Source organism: Lagopus muta, chromosome 6, assembly GCF_023343835.1.
Source record: "Lagopus muta isolate bLagMut1 chromosome 6, bLagMut1 primary, whole genome shotgun sequence".
NCBI lineage: Eukaryota > Metazoa > Chordata > Aves > Galliformes > Phasianidae > Lagopus > Lagopus muta.
This window is the reverse complement of record NC_064438.1, coordinates 39,407,892-39,432,268: the sequence shown is the minus strand read 5'-3', so window position 1 is coordinate 39,432,268 and position 24,377 is coordinate 39,407,892. Positions and strand designations below refer to the sequence as shown.

Here is a 24,377-nt window from a genome sequence, read left to right as displayed (position 1 = left end):
ATGTCATGACCACACAGCCACCAGTACCTGAGCCTGTAAATTTTAAGCTATGTATGCCTGCATTAGTTGTGCCTCATCTTTGATGCTGACTACACCTCTAGCTCTGGTCATCCACAGGCATGTAAGAAGATGTCTGCTTCAGGATGACAATACATCCAATCCATATCTCTTTTTATGTTCATTGATCTCCTCTTATTTTCCTTAGATGTCAAAGCTATCTGAATAACAAGAACCCACACAGATCACCAGCTCCAACACAGGTCTGGCAGGAATCACACAGGGCAGTCTATTTGCACAGCATTCCCTCTTCTGCAGCCCAAGTCTCAGGGCATCTCACACAGGAGCGACAGAGGAGAGGGCAAAAGACTGAAAACACATAAATTCTGGCTAGATTCCCAGTGTTTTCTTTCAACTCGTCCTAAACAAGCAATTTAATTGCTCAGTTTTCTCTTCTCTCCACAAGTCTCATCTCTTCTTTGTTGTTTTGTTTTGTTTTTAAGAGCAGTTTATTAAATAATGATACCATAGACTCTTCCCTTTAAATATATATACACACACACACACACACACACCTTTGGGGAATAAAAGTAATATATTTTCAGCTACACAGAGAAAAGAGCTTAAGGAATTTGGCTGCAAACACCACTGAGCTATGAAATTCACAGACCACAACACAAGCTGCTCTCATCTCTGCTAGCCATCTCTGCCACAGCTGGGGCTTCTGAGAAGTCGCAGGGCACAAACTTGCATTTACCTCCACACATTTCTTCTATGCTACCTTAAGGAGAAAGGTAAAGAGAGACACTCTGGCCTTGAAAGCCAAGCTGGCAGGCTGGAAGCATGAGGAAAGACCGGACACGTGTGCAGAGGGTGACACACCAGAAGTTTAGAAAACTCAGAGTACAATATTTTACTCAAGTACTGAGGTAGCAAACTGAGAAGAAATGAAAATCCACCCAAGAGACTATGCAGTCCAAGAAAAGTTTCTGAGTAAGCAGCAGCCAAGCAAGAAGCAAGCTCTGGGCACATGAGCAGCGTTACAAATTGAAGCCAGATTTTAACCTATAACTCAAATTTCTACATCTGCGAATCTTCCGTCCTGGTACAGGTCTGTCAAATACTCAGAGCCAAACCCAGTACATTATATTCACTCAGGTTACTTTACTGGCTGAATTCCATTTTTCACATGTGAAGACTAAAATCCCGATAACAATACATCCTTTCTCTCCTTCACCCATATAGCAGACTGCAGACCAGCTACAAATAAGCATCTTGGCTATATCAAACAAGCAGGTTCAGTCATGTTGGCCAGAGGTTACAGGAAAAGAAACATAGCAAGATACCTTCCTTTCTAGTGCCTTAGAAATACAAAACATTTGCCAGCTTTGGGCTAAGTAGGCAGAGGTGGGTCATTGCACAAGGGAAAGCATCTCATCAGCACCTGGGGTTCACAACAGAGGGCATTTGGAGGAAGTCAGTGGAGCAGTGGGACAGATACGAAAAAATTCCAAAAGCTCTCCTCCCACTGTTCCTATCAGCACCCTGCAGTGCAGCACCTGCTCCGTGCCACCCAGCGGGCTGCACTGCTGCTGGCACTCTGGCTCCATCAACACAGCTGCAGCCCAGGCTGGGACAACTACATGTGCACACAGCATGACACTGCATAAAGCTGCAGGAAAATGGAAAGTTCTTCGAAAAAGGAAGATGTGAAGCACTCCTTAAACATGGCCGCTCAACAAGAAAAGCTACTTTCATTTCTAACTGCAAGCCAAGTTAGAAAACTGATGATCAAACCAGATCACCCTTCTTGGTGCTCATCATTTATCATCATTTAACTGTCCTGTTTTGGTATTTATGGTATTTATATGGTTTTATCTTTCTTATACAGAATCATATTGGGTTGTTAATTCTTGAATTAGGAAGCCCCATTGGCTATGTATTTCAGACACGGAAAATGAATCATAGAAGGTAACGTGGTACATATCCCCTGTGAAGTACACGGAGGTGATTCCAGCCTGATTCCTTTACTCTGCCAGCAAATCATCCCAGGGATCAGGGATGCAGGACTCCTGTTCGAGAAGCTGAAAATAAGTCTCAGGTACTCAGCTAATGCTTTAATGACCAGACCATCCCTTCTTGCTAAATACAAAAGTTCTGTTGCCCCAATCCACTTTCGTTATATGTGAAACCTTGGTCTCCCCTCAGGATAACAGAGTGTGCAAGTGCATACACTAGCCAGCTGAAACAGCACTACTAGCAATGCCATCAGCAACACGGAATGGGAAATCAGTGTTCTCAGGTCCCAAACCCACTACAGAATAAACACATTTCAGTGCAACATGGTTCTGCTTTGAGAAGTCTGTGATACCTTCACACCTCCCTCCCGCTGCTTGTAGGCTGTTTTGCACCCAACTGCCAGCTCCTGGACCATTCATGGGTGGAGCAAGGGGGATTGCTTTGCTCTGCAGGTCAGATCAGCAATGACAGTGAGCTTGTCTGCAATGAAGGATTGCGGTAGAGAGACACACATACACCCCAAAATTACATTGCTGTCCCTGGACAGCAATAACATGGCAGTTGCCTTGTTTTCTAGAGACGGAAGAAAAAAAGCTTTGCTATTCAGCGAGTTCAAAGTGTGTCAGCAAAGGAGCAAGAGGTGAAGTGAGATCAGAGGTTGGCCTGGGATAGGTGGCCGCTCTACTGTTCTGTCACATGGATTACCAACCACCTCCTCCCAGGCTGGGGAGCTCACTGCTGTGGCTGATGTGCCGACATCCATCTTCTCAGATCCGTGCCAACCTGTTCGATGGATGTTCTCCTCCTCTGCTTCCTTCCCTGTAGCTTTCTCACGCAGTTTCCAGGATCTCAAGGTATTCTGAAGAATTATCTCTTCCAGTTTTCCACCAGAACTTAACAAAAATTACCCTATGGCAAATGACCTGCACATGTCCATCCTGGAGTAGAGATGAAAGACAGGCTACATCATGTGTTGTCATGCTCATGGCTGTATTCACTGCTGACTGACGTTCATGACAGTCTGCCTAGCCTAGCTCAGCAGAAGCCTGGGCAGTAACAATAGGCCATATTTTTTTTTTCTTTTTTTTCTTTTTTTTTCAGGGCTAAAACAAGGGAAAAAAACTTCCTCCTAAAAATCAACTTTCTGATCCTTCCTTTTTCTGGAAAGGCTGGAAAGGGAAATGCCCATTTCCACACACTTCCATAATTATTATTAGGTTTTTTTACCTTTTTAAAAATTGTTACTTAGTAACACACCAAAGTTCCAGTTTAAGACACAGCTGCACACATCTGGGAAGGAGCAGGACGCACCAGGCTCATCTAGGGGCTGACAGAGGGAGCTGGTACCCACACTACAACAGAGTAGGTCTTGCAGAAACTTGCTCAGCCCATTCAGATGGACTCTTGAAGTCAGCCAAGAACTGTTCTGTTATAGACTCAGGGAGGTAATTCTAAGACTGAGCAGCTGCTCAGTAATCAGCTTCTATAAACTATGGTTTATTCATTTAGAAAGTAATTTTTTCATCCTGTTTTCTCCCCAGTCTCATCTCCACCTTGCGTACAACTTATTCTCACCCTACACCAGTTCTGCCTCACACCGAATCGCAGTCTGATTCTGTACCCAAATACAGCCTGTTTCGTTTCAGTGAAGGCAACGTCCAGGCTTTGCCTGACTGCCGGCTACAACTTGTCTGTTGCCTGAGGGCTGCAGCTGATCTGCAATCAAGCAGAAAAGGATTGTAGTCTCATGGTCATCTATAATGCAGAAGAATGAAACAAGAAGAATATAGCTGTCAGCATCTATTGCAGCTTGACGGAATCAGTGGCACACTTCATAGAGGTCTGTAATCTCCCTGTGGCTTCCCTACATCAGAAGCAGGGGAGGGCATGAGACAAACCCAGCTCGGCAGGAGCTGCAGGCAGACCCCGCTGAGCAAGGATGGGAGATGGGTCACTGGCCATTTTTGTGAAGGAGTATGTTGGGTCTAAGCCAAAATTCTGTGGCTCCTGCTCAGTTGTGGTATTACTAAGTAACCAGTAATGCTTAAACTGCACTTTGGAGTTTCAAAGCACCTTAGAAACATTAATTAATATCTTAATACATCATCTTTCTTTGGTGGCCATCTGGCAGTGTATCAAAAAACTACAACCAGACTGGAAAAAGAATCATTATTTTAAATAGAACCAAATGAACATAACCTAATAATAGTGAGCAAGAGAAAGAGATGGGGGAAAAAACAAAACTATTACAAAACTACGTCAGGAGCAGAATTTTTACCAGCTTTCTGCCCAATAACCCAAGCTGGAGCACAAGCAGATTTGCCTCTTGCACCATTTACTCCACAGCCCTCTGAGACCATCAATTCCAGACTTTTACACTGAAAATCTGGGCCCCCACAGTGTGCCCTAGAGCTGCCTGCTGTCCTCAAGTGCAGAGCACAAGACCAAATGAAGGGTCTGCAGCTGTTTATTGCTGGTGAATTCAACAACAAATTTACATTCATCCATCAAAGAATATGCAAGTGGAAGCAAATATTATGGTCGTGTCCATTTGTTTCTGATTACAAAATGTATGATTTACATGATATATGTAATGCACATGCAAATTAAGTGCACCCATCAGGTTGATGGCAAAGTGCCAAATTAGCCCTTAGCGTTACAAAGTTCGGAGTGGCTGGCAGGGAGGTGTGCTGACTACAAGAAAGGCTAAGGCAGTCTCTTTAGATGCAGCCAAAAACTGGGCTGCTCCGAAGAGCAGGTGGAGGATAAATTCTGCAGTAACTTGTCTCTTTAAACGAAGCTGAGGGGCTATTGAAAAATCTGTTCCCGCTGCAGTTAAAAGACTGATAATTACAGAGCAACGGGCTCCTCTGTCATTCAGCAGGCAGCATCCCCAGGAAATCTTGCTCTGTAATCAAGGGAAGAGGTGCAATCAGGACCCTATTCAGGCTTCGTTTAGAAACAGCCCCTGCAGGCAACACAAAGGCTTCAGCGTGGTGCTTTGTGAAGCTAGTGATCACACCGCGCCTTGGTTCTGCAACTACAAGCAGAGTTAATGCCATTTCTGAGCACATCTACTGCTCACCTTCACCCTCCAAGTCCAGAAGGGGCTAGGAAGAGGGGTGAGGTCGTGGACCAAAAGAACTGTACCTCCGATGCTACTACAATGAGCTCATCTTTCAAATCCTCCCACATAGGAAGGAATTTCAAGCAGACTAAGCATGACAGTGTGGTCCAGAGCGGGCAGATGTGAGAGATAGGAGCATTAGGAGCATGCACAACGAGCTGTTAGCAGCACTGTTTGCAAAATTTGTGTAGGAAATGTCCCGATTTGTTTTTTGGTTGGTTGGTTTTGGCTTGTTTGTTTTGTTGGGTTTTTTGGTTTTGTTTTTGTTTTTTTTTACTGACATGAACATATTTATTTGTGCTGCTCACATTCTACTGGAGCTTCATTCTCTTGGCAGGAGCCTGATCCCACAGAGACTGATGAGGTTCATTAGAGGGGAAGGTGTCTCTGACTTCAACTTTCATGTTTAATGGCACCACTGCCCGGAAACATACAAATTAATTGCTACTCAAATCAGCCATCCTTCGTACCCTACAGAGCTGTCAGATTCAATGAACCTGTTTACTCCAACTGCAATAAAAATAGTATCACATTTTATTCAAAACAGATAGGTCTTCTGAAGTGTGCACACATTTGCACATGCACTCAAATACACAAATTGTACTTCTCATTGACCAGCAATGACCAGCACAGATACCCATCTGGGCCTGAGCTATCATGACACAGAAAATGCTGGCAACTCTGTATGCACAGTAAGTGCTAAAAAGCTTTCTGCACACTGGGGCACGTTCTGGTCAGAATGTTTTGTCTCATTATGGAATGATGAAAAAATTTTGTTCTCTACAGTGTACAGAGGTACACTGTAACTATACTTTGCATTACAGTAGCCTCTAATACTGTAAATGGAGATTCATTCTATCAAGGTATGTGATCAGCAGGTTCCAATCTTTATTTTTTATTTTTCTGGCTATAGAATAAATGAGAGTGCTGTGGTTTTACCATCTGCAAACATACGTATTAGTCGATAGCCAAGTAATGGCCTAGACCCTGTCAAGAGAAGTCATTATTGAAAAGGTACATTGCATTTAGCTGTTCAAACAGAAGTTGTTATTGATTGAATCCCATCAGTTCCCACTAAAAGAGCCAACTCCCGTGACCAAATGAAAATACACACACAGACTACAGACTAGTAAATGCTATAATGGAATTAAGGATCCTCTCCAAAAAGGGAGTTGTTGATATCCAGTTAAAAGGGCACGTCTCTTTCAAAAATAAGATCGAGAAAAAATAGCCATGTTGAAAATAATTCCTGCAAATATCCAGAGGCAGAATAAAGAAGTTAAAAAAAAAACAAAAAGGGGGGAACAGTTTTAGTGACAAACACTTCAATCTCTTGGAACAAAGCAAACACAGAATTTGCAAGATGCTTAATGGCCAATCATGCTACAGGTAGGAAGAGCGTGTCCTGCCGTTCCTACAGTGTTCTGCTGTTCATCAGTGGAAGTCCTGCCATAGTTGGACAGTGGAAATCCAACACCTTTGAAGTTTCTGAAGTTTTTCAAAGTCAGATAAAAAGGTAACTTGACTTCACATGGTTCATTTTTTGTTTTCTCGACAATTTTCTTTGTCTGCTTGTTTCCACTGAACTTTTGTTTTTCCCTTTCTCACAGTTTACACAGACACTGTAACATTTCAGGGTGACAGCATTTAAACACACATAAATAACCAGTGTTGCAGAACAAAGGAGACAGAAAACAAGGTTAATTATAAAATTCTAACATAAACCAAATATACATGAAGTAATATAATTAAAAAAAATAATAATAATAAGGACTGGACAAGGTGGGAATTGTTTGTGGAAATTCTTGGTATTTCTTCCACTGGAAAAAATTCTCTGCACAGCATCTTACATGTGAACAGACCACAGTTAAGAACAAGTTAAAAGTGTTTATTAAAAAAGGTACACCGTGACAAACTTCTTTGCTCTGCCTTAATAGAAGGTTGGGGTGAAAACTGATGAATCATTACAGGAAACAAACAGCAATGTGACGCATGGCTTCAAAAGGTAACAATAGCGCTGCTTGATCTGCGATGCCTACAACAGAAATATCCCTGGTTTCAACAGAAGATGGATTTCATCTTGCTCCACCCTCCCAGGAAATACAGAAGTTCCACAGCTGAGCCTTGGATGGAGCTCAAACCTGCCCCACAGGTGTAAATGGAAGCCTCAGTCACAGTATTTTCTCTAGACATTCAATGAAAACCATATTCTGTTGATGTTTTGACCTGTGAAGTCTTGATTCATTAGCTCAGCAGCAGAAAAAGGCTTGTATCTGTATAACTCAGGCTCTGCATGCCTCTGCAACTCTCGTGATCTTCCATCACTCAAAATTTGCACTTGGGCATCAGGGCCCCAGCTATTCAAGTACTCAGTCACAACCAGAAGTCTCACCTGCCCCACATACTTCATGGTTCAAGCAAAGGAAACCGTTCTGGCTCACTACAGGTTTGGACCAGATTAATGCTGAACAAAAAGACAGGAAAAAAATGTGGAATGTAAAAATTCAAGTCTAGTTTGGAAGACTTGGAAACTTGGACAAAAATGGGGAGGAAAAAAAAAATCAATGTACACAGTTCCTTACCAGCCATTCTGAAAATTATTTATTATTAATAAATACTTCAAATTTTATTACTGTACTTGAAAATTTGCTGCATGAAGGAGGTATTTCTTCAGTACACTATAGATCTCCATAGCACATACAGCTAATATTATCCCAGAAATCCTATAAGTTTTGTCTCTAAGATGGCTGTTTCAGTCAAGAATTATGAGCTATATAAAATGGTAATGTATATTATTCTTTCATTTGGATATAATTTTTTTTCTTATTAATAGCACTTAAAATTAACACATATATAGATGTCATGTTTGTTTTCCAAACCTTCCCTTCCTGTAAAAACATGCTTGCTCCTCCTTATTTATGCTGTAAAAGAAGAGCCGTATTTACACAGTATTTTGGTAAGAGTACTGACTTCCTTTTTGCTTACATATCAACAATATACAGATGTTACTTTCAACACTTCTCAAATTCCACATACTAAATTCCAGTTAATCTACTTGCATTCCAAAAAGAAGTCAAGCAATGGTCAAGCAATGGATAAGCAAGATAATTTTGAAGTGGTTTTATTTCTTCTTCAGACTGAATGCTTCTTGCCCAGTTTCATCTTCAGCATAAGCTCAAATTGTTGTGCTTAAACCCAAATGTCACAAAATAATGCTGAGATGAGATTCTCAAATTCACACTGATTTCCAGTCAATTTACTTAACTCTTTTGCACATAGAGAGTTAATTACCATGACACTGCTAAAGATCAAGGAAAGATCCCTGAAATATTCTTCATTATGCAGTTTGCTTAAGACTTCAGGACTGAAATTTTCAAACATAGCAAGAAACAGTGTAGAAACACTCAAATCCCTGTTCCTTTTGCAATACTAAAAAAGATAATTCAGCATTTCCCAAAGCAATTTAATCAAGGGTGCTAAAACAATCAAGATGCCATTCAGCAACTAGTATGCAAGAAATTGAAGAGAAGTACAGGGCTTCCACAGAGAGCAACAGTTTGCACCAACTTTGGTGGCTTAACCTTTGAATGTCCTGTCAATCAATCATGTTAGCCATATGCACATTGCTCATTTTTACCAACAATTCACTCAGCATTGGTAAAATGTTGTTGAATTCACCCAGATAGTTGAGATAATTTCTTACCAATGCTTTTATCAACATCAATACTGAGTATTTCTGTATATATCAATTCATGTTGTCCACCCTCATCAATAAGCTGCTGAAGAAAATCAGCCCATGCTACAAACATAGCATCTTTTCAAAAAGGCACCTTTTGCAATTGTTCATGCTCTCCATCTACTCTCACTTCATTATTCCCAGCTGGAAAAAGAACAGTGGAACCTTAATTCCTCTGACAGCCACCAGCAGGGATAAGAGCTCGGTCATAGCCTTGCTGAGTGACAAATAAACTCTTTGAATTTTATAAAGATCAATGGGAAGTATAGAAGTATTTTCTTACCTTCAGAACACAGCTTGCCAACGTACCCAGTAGCTGAGCAGTCACAGTGTGGCTCACCATCTAGAAGAAAGCAAGTGCCACCATTTTCACAAGGGTTTTCTGCGCAAAGCCCTTCCATTTCCAGTCGGACTCCTTGACTGTCCAGAAGATGCGGCTCAGAGTTGCCGTATTTCAGATCCAGAATAAATCCTTGAAACGGAGGCTCACTCAGAACACCATCAAGGGTCAAGGTGGCAGGACGGATGTCCAAAGGGACTCCACCCACAAAAAGGTCACTGACAATATTCATATATTGACGCTGTGGACGCACCTCACCTGGTTTGGCTTCACCATCCAGCACTAGCACTGTCCGAAGGTGATTGCGGCTGACCATCAGGAAGTGCCAGTTGCTGTCGTTGACCTGCTTATCTGTGATAACTGTAGTCTCTGCACAGTCCACACTGAACTGGAGCTGGATGCGCCCATCAACAAGAGACAGACAGAGGAAGTCACAGACACCACCATCATCAAAGTAGAGAAGCAGCCCAGCAGAAACATTGGTCTTGAACTGGAAGCTGAGTTCACTCCTAGTGCTGGCATCCCAGCGGAGGAAGCGGGCCCACTGGTTGGGGATGCCCATGAACTCCAGACCCAAAGAGAGACCCAGCAAGGAGCCAAGCAGCAAACTCACCTTCAAAGTGAAGTAGACAGAGTGGAGAGTGAAGCCCATTGTTTCAAGAATCTGCTTTCACCAGGAGAAAAACAAAAGCCACACTACTGGGAGGACAACTCCAGCAGTCAACACTGAATCTGTTAAATCCAGCAGGAAGAGGAGAGCACAGACTGACAGAGTGAGGGAGAGCAGTTGGAAAGGGAAATAGCAAGGGCACGTGACCAAGAAGAAATGCGTCCTCTCCAAGCAAAGATCTCAATTATCCAGAGGCCTTTATCTCTGGATATCAGATGTACAGGGTATACGAAGTGACTTCTCCAGCTGGTGCACTTTTGTGAAGGGCAAAATAACCCACAGAGGTTTGTTTTAGCAGAACACAAAGGTGACACTGGTTGTTCCTGGGAGGGAGGAAAGGCAGAGATGAAGCCAAAGCCTCAGATTCTGGTTTCCTAGAAGTGATGACAGTACTGAAGGAGGTGGCAGTAAGATGGAAGAGAAAGTGAATTCATAAAGTATGTGATCCTTGGGAGGGCAAAAGTGAAGTCAATCTTCATGGTGCACTGGTGACACTCCAGTTCATCATTCAACACTTGGCACTCAGAGAACTTGCAGGACCTGCAGAGTCAAGAGAAGAAAAAGAAAAGGTTGGTCCTACTACTAACCATATCTTTACCACAAAGCTTATTAAGCCCAGTATCTTCTTTACATTTCTTGATATTCTGACCTCTTCTTCATGCCTACAGATAGCTGTACAGTCCTTCAAAGCATTAGGAACATCTATGTCATCAAAACTAAAAGGATCAGATAGAGAACACACCAAGAGGTCTACACACACCCCTGCTCTGTGCAAGAAAAAAAAAATACAACAAATTATTTTACCCCTTTGATGAAGGTAATGTCAGTGACTAATGAGAGAGATGGCACAGAAGCTTCCCCACTAAAAATTGCCTCTCTGTAGAAAAGTGCAAAGACCAGCATGCTTTAGAATATAAGAACCGATGAAGAAAGAATATTATCCAAACTTCCCAAACTTCTGCTCCTTTTGTTAGGCTACCGAGCACACCAAGAAAACATTAGAGAAGACAATTCCACTGTCAGCCTGTTATGCAGTAGCTGCTTTTACTTTACATGTCTTGCACACTTCAGGGACTTTAACAAGGACCTTTGTAACCTGGAAACATGTGCTATCCAAAGTATATATGGCAACCTGCAGCTGAGAGGATAGGAAACTTGTAGATTAGATGATAAAAACTGTCTAAGCACTTAAACAATTACCCTGGTCTAATTGTTTGGAAAAAGGCCAAGTTCGCCCCTAGATAAGAGCAAGCTTCTGTCTTTAGTAAAAAGGAGTTAGACCTGTTAGCACTGGGATTTAATTCACTTCTGTCTATTCACATGTGGGTGACTGTATGCCTAGGTTAGAAGAATGTTTTAAGATTACAATAATGATAGCACAAAGCTAGGATATATTAACATAGGGACTTGTTCTCAAAGATGGGCCAAGCATAAGAAGAGCTCAGGGAACAGCTAACACTAGCAAAGATACAAAGCAGGAAAGAAGGTGATGTGAATCAAGGCCTTCAACCTCCCAGAAAACAGCATGAACACAGATTTCACAAACTGGGTCAAAAGTATTGTGAGGCAGCAATTGCCTGGGACAGGTGTTTAGTGATATGAATGATGTGAATTGCTGGAGACCTTGCTCCTGGAAGATGCCTCCCAAGCCTGACACTCAACTTGGTCCAGAGGTGCTGTGGCGCACAGATGCTGTAGAAATAGGCAGTGCAGAAAAGCAATGTCTAGTAAGTACAGTGGTTGAGCTGGAGGAGAATCAGCAGGTAAAGGAAGGGATAGGTCATGCAGTCACAGCCTCTGCCTTACCTGCCCTAAGGACCTGCAGGAGCTTTAAGTCTCCAGGGCTGTCAATCTGGCAAATTTAGCCAGCACAGAAAAACAAGTCACTTAGAAAAGAAAATTGATCAATTAAAAGAAAACCCTCAAGCTAGAAAGAAACGTGAGCTTTTGGTGCCCAGTGGAAAGCAGGCCTGCTCCCTGCAGCTGCCTGAGTGGAGCTTGTTAGCTAAACTGCTATAAACACAAATAAAATCAAGTCAAAACCAGAGGGAAGATAATTCCTTTTAATTGTTAACAGCTTGTCTTGGGAGAATGGAAGGAAGAAAAAGGAGGTGTTAGGAGATGTGTAAAAAGAAAAGGAAAAAAAGAAGAAAGAAAAAAAAAAACAGATCCAAATGCTCAAATCATCTGTTCTCCCAAAAATCGCAATGTTGATTCAATTCATGAGGGTTTAGGGGTGCTTTGAAAATCAAATAGAGGAAAAAGTATGTGGCTCTTGTCCATTTACCTTTCTCCTCTGTGATCCCTAGTGGCTCCACTAAAATAGCCCATGATTTATGGAGAAGGAGAATAGAGTAAGCAGGAGGAATGAGAAAAAGTGATGAACCCAAGTTGGAATTATTGATGAGATGGGAATAGGAATATAATAATGTGTGTAAATTAGCCAGCGATGTGCTCCCAGCAGCTCACAGTTCCCTTTACCTCACATTTACTGTAGCGGAACTCCCTGCTCCATGAGGCAGCTCTGTGCTCAGCTTGTGCTCAGGAGGTGGCAAGTCCAGCACAGCCCCAATCACCCACGGGGGCCCTGTACAGGGGATCTCACACAGCAGCTTCAGTCCTCCTGGTCAGACAGGTGTCAGCACCTGCGCCAGAAGCAGCCCTCAGCCTTCCTACTCTGCTCTCCCTGTTTTAAAAGACTGACCCTTTGAGAAGCAGTGGAACGCAGTGTACATCACAGCATCAGGTGTGAGTAATCTAGAGATGATCACAAAAGAAATCTATATGGCCACAATACAGCTGTACCAAAAAACCTGCCTATCTTTTCAAACTCCATGTTGCTAAAATCCCAGTTTACAGATGCAAACAAGTCTAGGTCCCCATGCAATGCTTCAGTCCTTGGGATACTTCAAGGGAGCAATAAAGGGAGCAGTGCTGCCTTGTATAGATTTCTGTAACATGGATACATGCTCATGTGCTGATGACAAAGGCTAATGAAGGAAACTTACACCAGGAAGAAACAGTTAAACAGAGACTGCACTGTCGGCTGAGTGAAGCTTCTCTATCTATTCTTAAGAAGACAGGACCCAGGCCTGTTTCAGTAGAGGGAGATGGTATGAAAAATAGTGAAATGCAAGTGTAATTTTGGGTACTTCATCGCCTCTTGGACATTCCAGAGCAGCTTTTGGGAACACTGCTGACACTAAAAAGGCCAGGACTCCTCCAGAGCTCTGCCAGAACCCTCCAGCCCAACCCACAGCACTCTCTGCTACCTGAGCTTCGTGTCTTACACAGCTCAGCCTGTGACAGTAAACTCCACCACACAGCAGTAATACATGCAGAGAAGAGCCAGGGTCCTTTTTACCACTGGCCAGGATTTGATCTGAATCTTGAGAGAGCAAATTCTGACAAAACATACCCGTGCCTTCCTCATTTCCCACAGTGATCCTCTTAAGCACACTGAGAACAAACACATTTCTGCTCTATTTTATTTTTAGCATAAATACTACCTTAGCAGCCTCATGCAGCACACTGCTACCATAGCAATGCATTACAGTTTGGGACAATAACTATAGAATCTCATAGTATTTTCTTATATATATCATCTTTGGAGATCTCAAATTTTGCCACAGAATGAACACATCTAACAGAAAAAGTTCTCATGATGGTCACCGCCTTTTCAGAGCACAAAGCAGCAACATCCCTGTTCCAACCCCAGCTATTGCTCACATAGGAAAGTAACACAACCATAGTACATTTTAGGCTTAATGTGAGTTAGCAGCACAAAGCAAGACAGCGAGTCTGGATGCTCTCAGCCCTTCAGTAAACCAGCATGTGAGACAGCACTTTGAACACATGTTACTCTGAAGGAGTGAGGTTGCCTCTGCGTGCAGCACCCTGGCAGCCCGCACACCTCCCCAGCCCTCTCGAGAGTGGAAACAGTGAGGAGCCTGCATGCTGCCCAGGCAGCTCAGCAGCCCACATACAGAGGGCCTACAGGAAGAAGCACTCCACTTACACTACTCCAACTTCCCACTCATGGGGCTGACAGACTGCACAGCTTCCCAAGCAGAGGACGGGAGGCAGCCCTGCTGCAGGGAAGCCTACCCACCACCATTCAGCTGAGGTCACAGCTATCCATTCTGCAGCCCACAAAGAGAGCCTGGGCCACATGCTGGAGTGGCTCTCAGCTGCTTATCAGCTGTATGCGGAGAGTGAATGACATTATCTAATTGCCAACTAATTTCCATAATTACTGACAGGCACACTCTGTATGCAGGGTTAATATCTCTGCAAATGTCCCACAACGCACCTGCTTAGGAAATGGAGTGAGAAGCCAGGCACTCTGCTGCTCAGCCCTCCCTCCTTCACTGTCTCCCTCCCTGGTTACTAATTGCTTGGGGATGAATATTTTGGTATTTTCAGCAATTCCTAGTGCAGAAAGAATAATGGCATTGGCTGAAGCCTGGATAATCTGGCTTCCCCCACAAAGCCCTACCACTGCAAACAGGCATAGGTCCTGTCATTCCAGTTAAGGTCACTAGACAAAATCCCACTTACACACTGATTGGAGAGGTTACTGTCCCCCTAGTCTGTCACTCATTCCACAATCAAAATTGTCCATTATGCCATACTTTGTGTGGAGTTAAAAAAACACATTAGTGTCCTTAATTCCACATATTTTTACCCATCATAAATTCACCCCTGCCATTGCATTCACTGGGAAAGAAAATTGAATGGTTTACTCTTTTTTGGGGCCTATATTGAAGCAGAGGAGTTTGAAGAAGGGCCCTAATTTGGCTCTGCTTCCATATGCATTCCCACAGCTCAAGGCACAGCAATCAGATAATTACAGCTCAGTGACATATGCCGCTTGAAATGTTCCAGTGAAAATCACAATCAATAATTGATATTAAAAGTCGGGCTTGCCAGCGGCAGAAAAATGGAGAATTAATAGTATTTATTCAGCCCGTCTTCACTCATCCTGTTCTCTAGTAAAGAACGGGCTCCTTTTGGCTCATGGCTTGTGTGGGTCTCCACGGACACCACTCTCTCATAAGAAGAAATCTTTCTGCCTGATCCATCCCCAGGTGAATTATGGCTAAAAAAAATGAGAGAAAAAAAAAAAACAACAACAAAAAACTTCAGATGAAAAATACAGATGGGAAAACTGTGAGTTGCTACCATTGCTGGGAAAAAGAAAGGAACACAAAAATCCACCCCATCTCACAGCTTCCTCAGCAGGTACACACAGCGAAATGTTTACAGAGAACTGAGAGGGGCCAGAGAGGCTTTGAAATTTAAGAGACTAGAGAAAACCACAAAGATTAATTTAGTTTTTATTTCCTCTAGCAGCATTTGCATCCCAGCTATTAAATCTGGCCTTTGGCATCACCCCCTTGCTGTGCTGGAGATGACTCCAGAGTGATGTAGAAGAACTGCACTGAAGATAGACGTGGACTGCTTCACCCACGGGAGCCAATAGGATGCTAACAGGAGTCAGGGATAAAACAGGATGGGCCTTCCTTAATCAAGTGACTGCAAGTGCAGTGGAAAATAGGGAAAATTTTGTCTGGTAAGGAGCTGAACACACCCAGCTCCTTGTTGAAGTTGTCAGAACTTCACTTGAGGCAGCATCTTACATGACACTGCTAGAGAGAAGCAGAAGAGGAAAGGAGGGAGCTTTAGGCCCTTATTTTGTATGTAGAGACAAGAGGATGAGGACCAACATTTTCCAACTTGGGATTAGAGATGATACTGAGCACCTGTTAGCCTCTTCTGGATTTTTTTTTTTCCAGGGATATTACTACTCATGCCATTCTCAGACATAGCAAACAGTACATGCCTTTGCCCCACCACAAGTCCAAGGGGAGGAAATATTCTCTTATGCTTGTTGGTTTTTCCTCTGCTGCTATAATGTGCGGGCTTAGCTTTTCTGTTATGTAAAGTGGATATGGATTTGCTCAATCCTCCTTCCTTACCTAAATTCAGAACTGAGATCCTTAGGAGATACTAGTAAAAGCCAAATACAACAGAACAACATATCAAAGCAAAAAGTAAGAACAGGAGATGCTACCATTTAGGAAGTCTACACTTGCAATCCAAGGGTGTCCTTTTAAAAGAAAAGAAAAAAAAAGGGAAAAAAACAGACACCTAGATGAAAAAGCTAGAAGAATCTTTTTGTTTCTGCTCCCCTACAGCTAAGACACACCACCCCCACATGCATAAACTGTCAGTTATGTCAGTGGTCAAATAGTGAGTGGTTCTTTGTCTCCTGATGCCTGGGCACCTGGTTTGCAATCAAGCAGGTCAAGCCAACTGGATTGTTCCTCCCTATCTTTAGTTCCCACCCAGAGAGGGCAAGAGTGACTGTCCACTGCAAATCCCCTCTTGGAGCTCACCTCCAGAAACACTGTTGTTTATGTGGGCATGTCTAATACCCAAACTGTGTACCCACACCTGGGGGAGATGAACTCATGTGCATTTCCCTCATGCAAGAGGAACAGCTGGAACGCTCTCAGTGATCTCAGAAGAGCTATAAGCAAGCTAGTGAAGTGCTCAGTTTTCGAAAAAACATGGGAACGTGACAGCACAACCTCACATTTCAGAGCAATCCAGCTGCTTAAAGAGTTAGTATTGAATAATAAATGCCTTTTAAAAGTCTAACCTCCTGTACTTACTATACTCAGCTCATATCTGGAGCTCTTTAGAGCTGCGCTAGAGGAAGAAGGGTTAAAAGAAGACTCAAGGGACAATGTGATTCCCTTCTTAAACACTCTCCCCACCCCACAAGGAGTCCATGTAGTCCATGAGAGTGACCTTTAACTAGCCTACCTAGCCCAAGCTCAGCAGGAATGCAATTTACAGACCATTTCAGCTCTCCAGCTTTCTTAACACAAAGAAGAAAAATCAAAACCCAAGCACAATGGAAAAGAAAGAAAGAGAGAGAGAAAATAACCCTGCAGAGCAATCATGTCTGGGGCTGCTCTGATGGCTTTCTGTTCCCTTCCAGGACACAGAAATGACCCCCAGTGCGTTAATTACTCCCATTACCACAAACTTTCCACTAACAAGGACTAGCTAAAAGGAAGCATTGGCAGCAGCAGAGCAGTTACTGTCTCCGTACCGCCACGCACGAGAAGCCAGACTCCCCCACCCCAAGCTGGTACTAACCAGGCGAGCAATTTCTGCAAAACACCACAGCTCTTATTGTAATTCCCAAGGCAGCTGCGCTAGGAACGTTGGCCTTCCTTCAATTCCACCATCTTTAAAACACAACTAAGAGTGCCAGTTTTTCTAAAGACTTTCAAATTCAACAATTGCACAGCTCTGAATTGTTATCATGTATTTTACTGCTTCAGCAGTTGGTCTACTTCCATGCCCTGCAAAATCTCCCTCCTGCCACCAGGAAATCTGGGTGGTCTGCAGCGCTGTCTGTTCTACCAGACCCTAAAATGTCAAATGTGAAGAAGGGAGCTGCACTTATGGAAACAGTGGATTCTGTGAACTTCCAGTGCTAGCATTACTGATAACAGCAAAGCTTCTTTCAGTTTCCACATCCAACAACAAATTGTATTTCAGTTTTAATAAACAGCTCTTGAAAATGCGCTCCACATTACTGAAAACTGAATTCTGAATGTGTCATCAATGTCTGAAAAAAAGGTCACTCTCAAGAAGACCTTCCTGAGATCTGCAGTCTGCAATGGGTGTATTTTTCCCCACCATTAGATTTGATATCACAGAGATAGATGTGCATCAGACACTCACCAGAGAACAAGCTGGAGCACGGGCTTTCCCAGCTTTGAGGCAAGAAGAAGAAAGAAGTCACCATTGCAGTGCATTACCAGTTTCTTGGCATGAGGAAAAAGTACGGAAAATAAAAAACAGCAAAATAGCACCAGGGTCTGGCAAACCAATCAAGAACACCTTCTTCTTCCTATTTGTCTGCTTCTTCTTTAGACATGCTTTTTAAGTTCCTCATGAATAAGAACAGTACTAGCTCCTAAGGAAAAAAAAAAAAAAGAAAAAAAAAAAAACAGAAAGAAAAAACCAGAGAAGAGCTATCCAAAAAGACTAGAATAAAAACAAAGGTCAAATTCATTCTTTCCTTCACCTTCAGATCACAATGAATTCCCACTTTGTTTAACACTCTTTTGCACTCCTGAGCATGATTTCCAGTAAGTCAGGGAAGTCTGCGTGTTTTGAAACACCACGCTAGGTTATTACTGAAAGAGGAGATTGATGCAATCGATTTGCTCTTTTATCCTGAAGAAGGGAACACTGCACCTGGCCAGAGCTCCCTGTCAATTGCATAGCCAGTAATAAGCAGCATTCACTTGGGAAGAAAATAGAGATTTACAGAGACTCTCATTATGTAACATATCACTATTTTATTGCAACTTCATAATATCACATAAAACTTTCTCCTCAGCTTCCCACAAAGCAAATCCTAACACACAAACCTAGCAAGCGTGATAAGCTGTCCACAGCACAAGGGAAGTTCTGTTCTATTGCTAAGCACCTCGAATAGCTGATGTTCTGTTTAAGGCCAAAATGAAAATGACTTTCAGAGTGCTGATATAAATGTTCAAATTGGAGTGTGAGAAAGCCACATTCACACAGATATCACGACTGAATCTCTTACAGAGCAGTGTTATCAGAAACCTCATACACTAAAAGTCAATGGCCTCTGTGAGAGTAAATGTCTGCTTTCCAAATCACATTCCTCCTTTACCACTAGCTCCACAAACATTTCCTTTTGTGGGTATATACGCAACAGCTGGCCGGGAATCCTCTGCTGGGTGAACTTTGTGCATTCTTCTAGCTCTCTGCTCTTTCTGTCTTCTGATATACAAAATTCACTCCACTATAGCCTCCTCCCTGCTTCGACTTACGGAGTACTGGAGGAACATGACAAGAAGTTATGCATAGAGAGGTTTCTCAGTTCGAGTGTGCTGGGCAGGAAGCAGAAATCTTTGCCAAGATAGCCTGCTAATGAAAATCTTTAAGCATCAGTGTCTTGGCTGGAAAAGGCCAATCTTTTGAAATGCTCAGGTTATTGAAAGCTTTCCAAATCAAGGAACTAGCTTATAGCTTTGCTTGACAGGGACCACTTTCTGAACTAATCGGCAATTCTGCCCCTGTAGCACGATGTGGTGATCTGCCAGGGGGTACCAAGCAGTACTGCAACTGAGCTGGGACTGTAAGGCTGGAGGATGACTTTCACTGTGTAAAAGCCAGGCTTAAAAGTTCTGTGACCCCAGGAGACCTGAGAACAGCAGGAGTTACACACTGAATGAGTTTTATTATTCTTTCTGATTTCACGTACAAATTCCCAACTTGTATTTCTGTAATTCACACTATTTTGCCCCGTAACTTTTCTCTCTAGTTAGCTCTTTTCTTCAAAGACTTGCCAAGATGAAGAAATGGAAGTGAAGTTGCGTAAAGCAAAACCATTTTTACAAAATTCAGGTATAAAAGATTCACCTGTTTATTTCAGTGGAACCATCTAGATCATAGAATAGCTTGAGTTGGAAGGGGCTTTAAAGATCATACAATTCAAGCCCTACTGCCTTGAGCAGAGCTGCCACCCAACAGATCAGGCTGCTCAGAGCTCCATCCTACCTGGCCTCGAACACCTCTAGGGATGGGGCATCCACAGCTTGTTTGGAAAACCCATTCCAGTGACCCTGGTCTCCCACATGACTGACAGGGATACTCACTACTATAATAAGGAGGAAATGACATTTCCTAAAGCTAATGGAATGTAAATAGTCAAAAAGAAAGGAACAGAACACATGGAGCAAAGCATAAGCAGAATCACTGAGTGCACAGCGCGGCAGAAAGACAGATATTGGGTAAAACAAGCAGCCTAGAAACACAGCCTGGGCTGCCAGAAGCACCTGGGCACATCTGCGGAAAGGTGCAGAGAGAGCACCATTGACTGATACCTCTTTAAATGAACCTGGATAAAGCCACTGGGAAATAGTAAAACAGGAACTGGCTCTTCAATAGCTGAGGCACAGCTGTGTGCTCTGCCTGCATCGTGCATCTCGTTCCTGAAAATTCCACACTAGGCAGCAGTGTGTTTGGGCCACAGACCCAGAAAACCAAACTTTTCTCAGTCAGCTTATTTCATCTATACCCCCAACGTGGGGAGTAACAAGTAGCATTATGAAAATGATCACTTTTAGAAATTCTTTCAGCTTTTCTGATTAAGTGTTGTAATGCCACTGGAGAAATGCATGCTTTAAACAAGCTTTATTTGTTAACATTGATAAATCAATCACACTTGGTAGATTTAGAAAGAACTAAAAGATATATATCCTCTTACAAATGTTCCTTTAAAAGTCAGATGGTCTTTTAAAGAGCTTTCAGCCTTGGGACTCACAGTGCAGTGCCCTAGAAGACAATTGACATTCTGAGTGACTGGTCTGTGAATTCAAAATCCCAGCTCAACCTGGCCAAGTCAGGATCCAAACTCACATATTTTAAAAATAGGAAAGAAAAAGAAAGAGCTTGGGGGAGGGAGGGAGGAAGACTTGTATTCCTACAGCTGCCCAGGACAGACTATCAGAACACATGTGATTGTGGGCCACGGAACATCCCGGTAATGGATATGCATGGGGCATACTTTGTGCTTTGATGTACTAAATATGAATTTCTGTATTCTTAGCAATATAACTGACAAGGGATAATTGTTCACTATGAAAGCCAATAGTGAAAAGAACAACAAAACAAAAAAGATGCATAATGCTAAGGCATTTAAATTTAATTTTCTGTTTTTAATTTAAAAAGGAAATATTCTAATGTAACTGCTTTGGTTGTAGTAACTTCCGGCCACTATTGGCTCTCTTCCCATTAAGAATGGAGAACAGGAAAAGTGTGAAAACTGAGGCTGCTATATAAATAGCTTAATTCCTAGCAATTGCATAACTTTTCATTTCAAATCAATTCTAAATGTGTTTCTTCCCCTTTCAACTAGAAATCTGCACATTCTGAATAATACGTCCTTTCTGCTAACATTGTTTTCACAGCCTGAAGAGCCATTATTTGGAGGAAAACACTCTGACCAGCTCCTGCTAACAGCACCCACATTTTCCCCACCGTTCCAAGTTCATCACCTGGCTGGAAAGCTCTGTGAAGTTCTCCATGTTGTCAGTGAGGTGGTGGCACTGATTTTTATCTTCTCCTTCCACATAAACTGCTCTGAAAGCTTTTGCTAGGCTGGTACAAGTTGGTAGCCAATGGGAAATGCTGTGGAATTGGCCCTGGTTTCTAAATTAAAACCACAAATCCCCTCACCAGGAGGGACCATGATTCTTCTATTGTCCACTGGGCATGGCAAGCTATGAAAGCACAAAGCAGTTTCTCTTGCACTGAGAGAGACACCCTGCCACAGACAAAGCTAAGACACATCAAGGAAGAAATAAAGTCACTACAGTGAGAACACCCATTCTTGAGAGCCTGAGCACTCCAGTCTCCCACCCCACACCTGCCACGGGGACAAAAATAAGCACAGGAGTGATGGAGGGAAAAGCTTCACTAATCAGCACTTAAAGGAAGATATCTAAAGTGCTCATAATAGCCTGGCAGAACTTCTGTTTCCAAATTGCACTGAGTAACTGAGATTTAGAAGTAACGATGGAAAATGATTACTCGGTACCACAGGCAACAGATGGTTCCTGCAACCTGCCAGTTGACAGATTCCAGGCCAAAATTCTCCCCCGTGTAACTTCATCACACATTATTTTAACTAATTTTATCTGTGGTACCTAGTTAGTGGCTGCCAGCATTTCACTGCTCAGTAGTTCCTCATGCAAGGGGATTTGCGTTCTACCAGTCTGGGTGCATGGATGAGCCAGAAGGAAGAGTTGCATGGCCTGACTGTGTCTCCTTAGGCAAAGTGTTCTTTCAGGGGATATAGCAAAGACTACAGCGGCCACATCATGAAGTTTAATTACTGACTGTAACGTGCTTAACCCATTCAGAAGACAAACTAACATAAGAGCAACCTATTTTTCTTTACGACATCACTAGTCAAATTAAGGAGAGAAGGCTCACCACAACAAGGTGCAGGTTTTGCTCATGGCAGTGGTGGGGTGACAGGAAGCCATTCGCTGCTCCACTGATTGACCACTCCATAGCCTTCCCAGCCTCACACACTCCCAGGCTGCCCACCTCCAAAGGAGGGGAGCTGACATGGCCCACTTCTCCATTGGGACAGCCAGACACAGCCACAAGATTCCACCTGCCCACGATACAGCTGGGATACGGGCACTCACCTTCCCATTTAAATACAAATCAAGTGAATCTACACCTTGGCCCTGTGTTTTTAGCAGGAATCATGTTAATCAGAAATCAAAGCCCATGCTGGATTTGCTGCTTAGGCAGGAGATCCTCAACCGCTCATTTTCCCCCACTCTCCATGCTTAAGGGAGCGCTCATCTCTGGAGCTCCAAAATCAAGTGCTTCACCATTTGGGGGAAAAAATGGTAGATTTAGTTCAATTTTTCACCACTACTAATTTAAACCATCTGAAAGGCTCAGAGGAAGGGAAAGGTGTCAAGTACAGCAGGCTTCTTATAAGCAGCACTGCCGAGCACTGAGGATACGTTAAGTATTTAAGCTTGCTTTATAGACTCTTGCTTGTTCTTCCAGTCTTCTGGGGTTTTTAAAAGTCAGAAATAAAGGCAATTTAAAAAGACATGCATCTGACACAAGAAAATCCCTATGTACTCTATGTATGTAGTTAAGATTCAATAACAAGGAAAAAAAGCTACAAATCACGTCTGTATATTTATGTTAGCCTTATGAGGAAATACAAGGTTTTAGCTATGTTTAATCACAAACATTGCTTTAAAGAAAAAAAAAAAAAAGGCCCTTTTCAAAGCAGTCAGTTTACAAATATGTGAAATGTGTAGGACTGCATAAGCAGAAGTGCTTCCACGGTTTACAGGAACAGGAAGACGTGCATCAGTATAAAATGCTTCTATAGAATTTCAAACAGAGGATTTCCTACGAAATTAAATGAAAAAAAAGGAAAGGGTAGGGAAAACCCAACAGTTTACTGCTGTCTTCCAATTACCTCGCAAATACAGGCCAGAAGTAATCACCTGCTAAAAAATACTTGTCGATAAAAAGCATATAGTTACTGCACAGCTCTGAGGCGGTCTGTTGTCTTGGACTGCAATGCACTGCTAGCTGTCGGATGTCTCCCCAGAGAATCCTATATGGCTTCACCACGACAAACACTGCTCGTATACAGCAGCAGAATCAGAGGCATTCGAAGTCTATCTCCTAAAATATCTTTTCCCAATAGCTTTTTCCAACTAGTGGGAGAGATTAAGACTGCAGCTATAGTACACTATATCTGCCATTCACTACCCAACCAGTTGATTTTACACCACAGGACTGCAGGCTGTTTCAAGACGATGAAAATAAAGTCTGAAGTAATAGTACCACAGAGTCAAGAGTGCATGACTGGGTGGAGGAAGGAGGCAATAGTGGCATTCAGCAGAATTTGCTGTTAAGGTGGGAAATAGCAAAAATGTCAGAAAAAAATCTTTAAGCAGCAATCTTATAGGGGAAGAAAAAAAACCACCACCAAAAAAACACCACAAAACCACTCAGGTTCAATCGACTACACAGACTTCAAGAAGAAACTTCCATTAATCTTCGCAACCATGTAAGCTAAGAATCCCACACCGCAGAGGGCCATCTTGCTCTCTGAGGACATTAATTCCCCAACAGACTCAACACTTGCTCCTCAACATTGGCCCAAGAAAACTCAGATGACTCTGACCACCCCATCTCATTCTCCTTTGGTACTTTACACCCAAAACACAAGAACCCACCCATGGAAATGAGCCAGTCTTTATAGCGGAAGCTCTGCATTATAGGGGCCATCACACATTCCCTCCCTCCCTTCTCATTGGAGGACTTCCATATAGCACAGCCCATTGCCAGAGCAGGAGGCCACCTTCCACTCAGCCACTTTAGAACCCACTTCTCAACACCAAAGCACCCACACTTTTAGTGAAGCCACTCCTCTCTTTCTCAGTTGCCAGAAAATCAGAGGCCATATCCAAATTCTCCAGACCTCTGTGGATTTTGCAGTGCTCCCTGCCCCAGACCTCCTCTCAAAAACCAGAGTGCCAGCCTTTCCATGCCTCCATTCATGGAGGGATCACTAAGAAAAAAAAGCAGAATTTTCTCTCTTCTTCTAGGCAGGATGAACATAATTGCATGGATCTCACAATTGTGAGATATTGAGCTGGGATCTTCGTAAGTTTTATAACAAAAGAAAAAAAATAGGAGAGGTCAAAAAAAAAAAAAAAATAAATAAACAAGGTGCCTCAGCATACATTCAGTGTAATCTGGGTTCTCCTTTGGCTCTTTTACAGCTTCCATCTCAGAGACATTCAAGTACATAACACATTAAGCAATGCTAAGAATTTATCCTGAATGAGCTTCCCATTCTGTCCTA

At 42.7% G+C, this 24,377-nt stretch overlaps 1 protein-coding gene across 15 annotated transcripts in view; it reads right to left on the bottom strand.

Moving 5' to 3' along the window:
* Positions 1 to 24,377, bottom strand: part of NRXN3 (neurexin 3) — a 945,174-nt gene that overhangs the window by 881,413 nt on the left and 39,384 nt on the right. For all 15 annotated transcript variants that reach the window (XR_007377978.1, XR_007377979.1, XM_048950079.1 and 12 more), the window contains exon 2: positions 9,163 to 10,429. Coding sequence is in view for 13 of the 15 variants with exons in the window: in XM_048950079.1 (XP_048806036.1) it covers positions 9,163 to 9,871 (709 nt within the window). In the remaining 2 variants the exon portion in view is untranslated. The remainder of the gene's footprint in view (positions 1 to 9,162; positions 10,430 to 24,377) is intronic.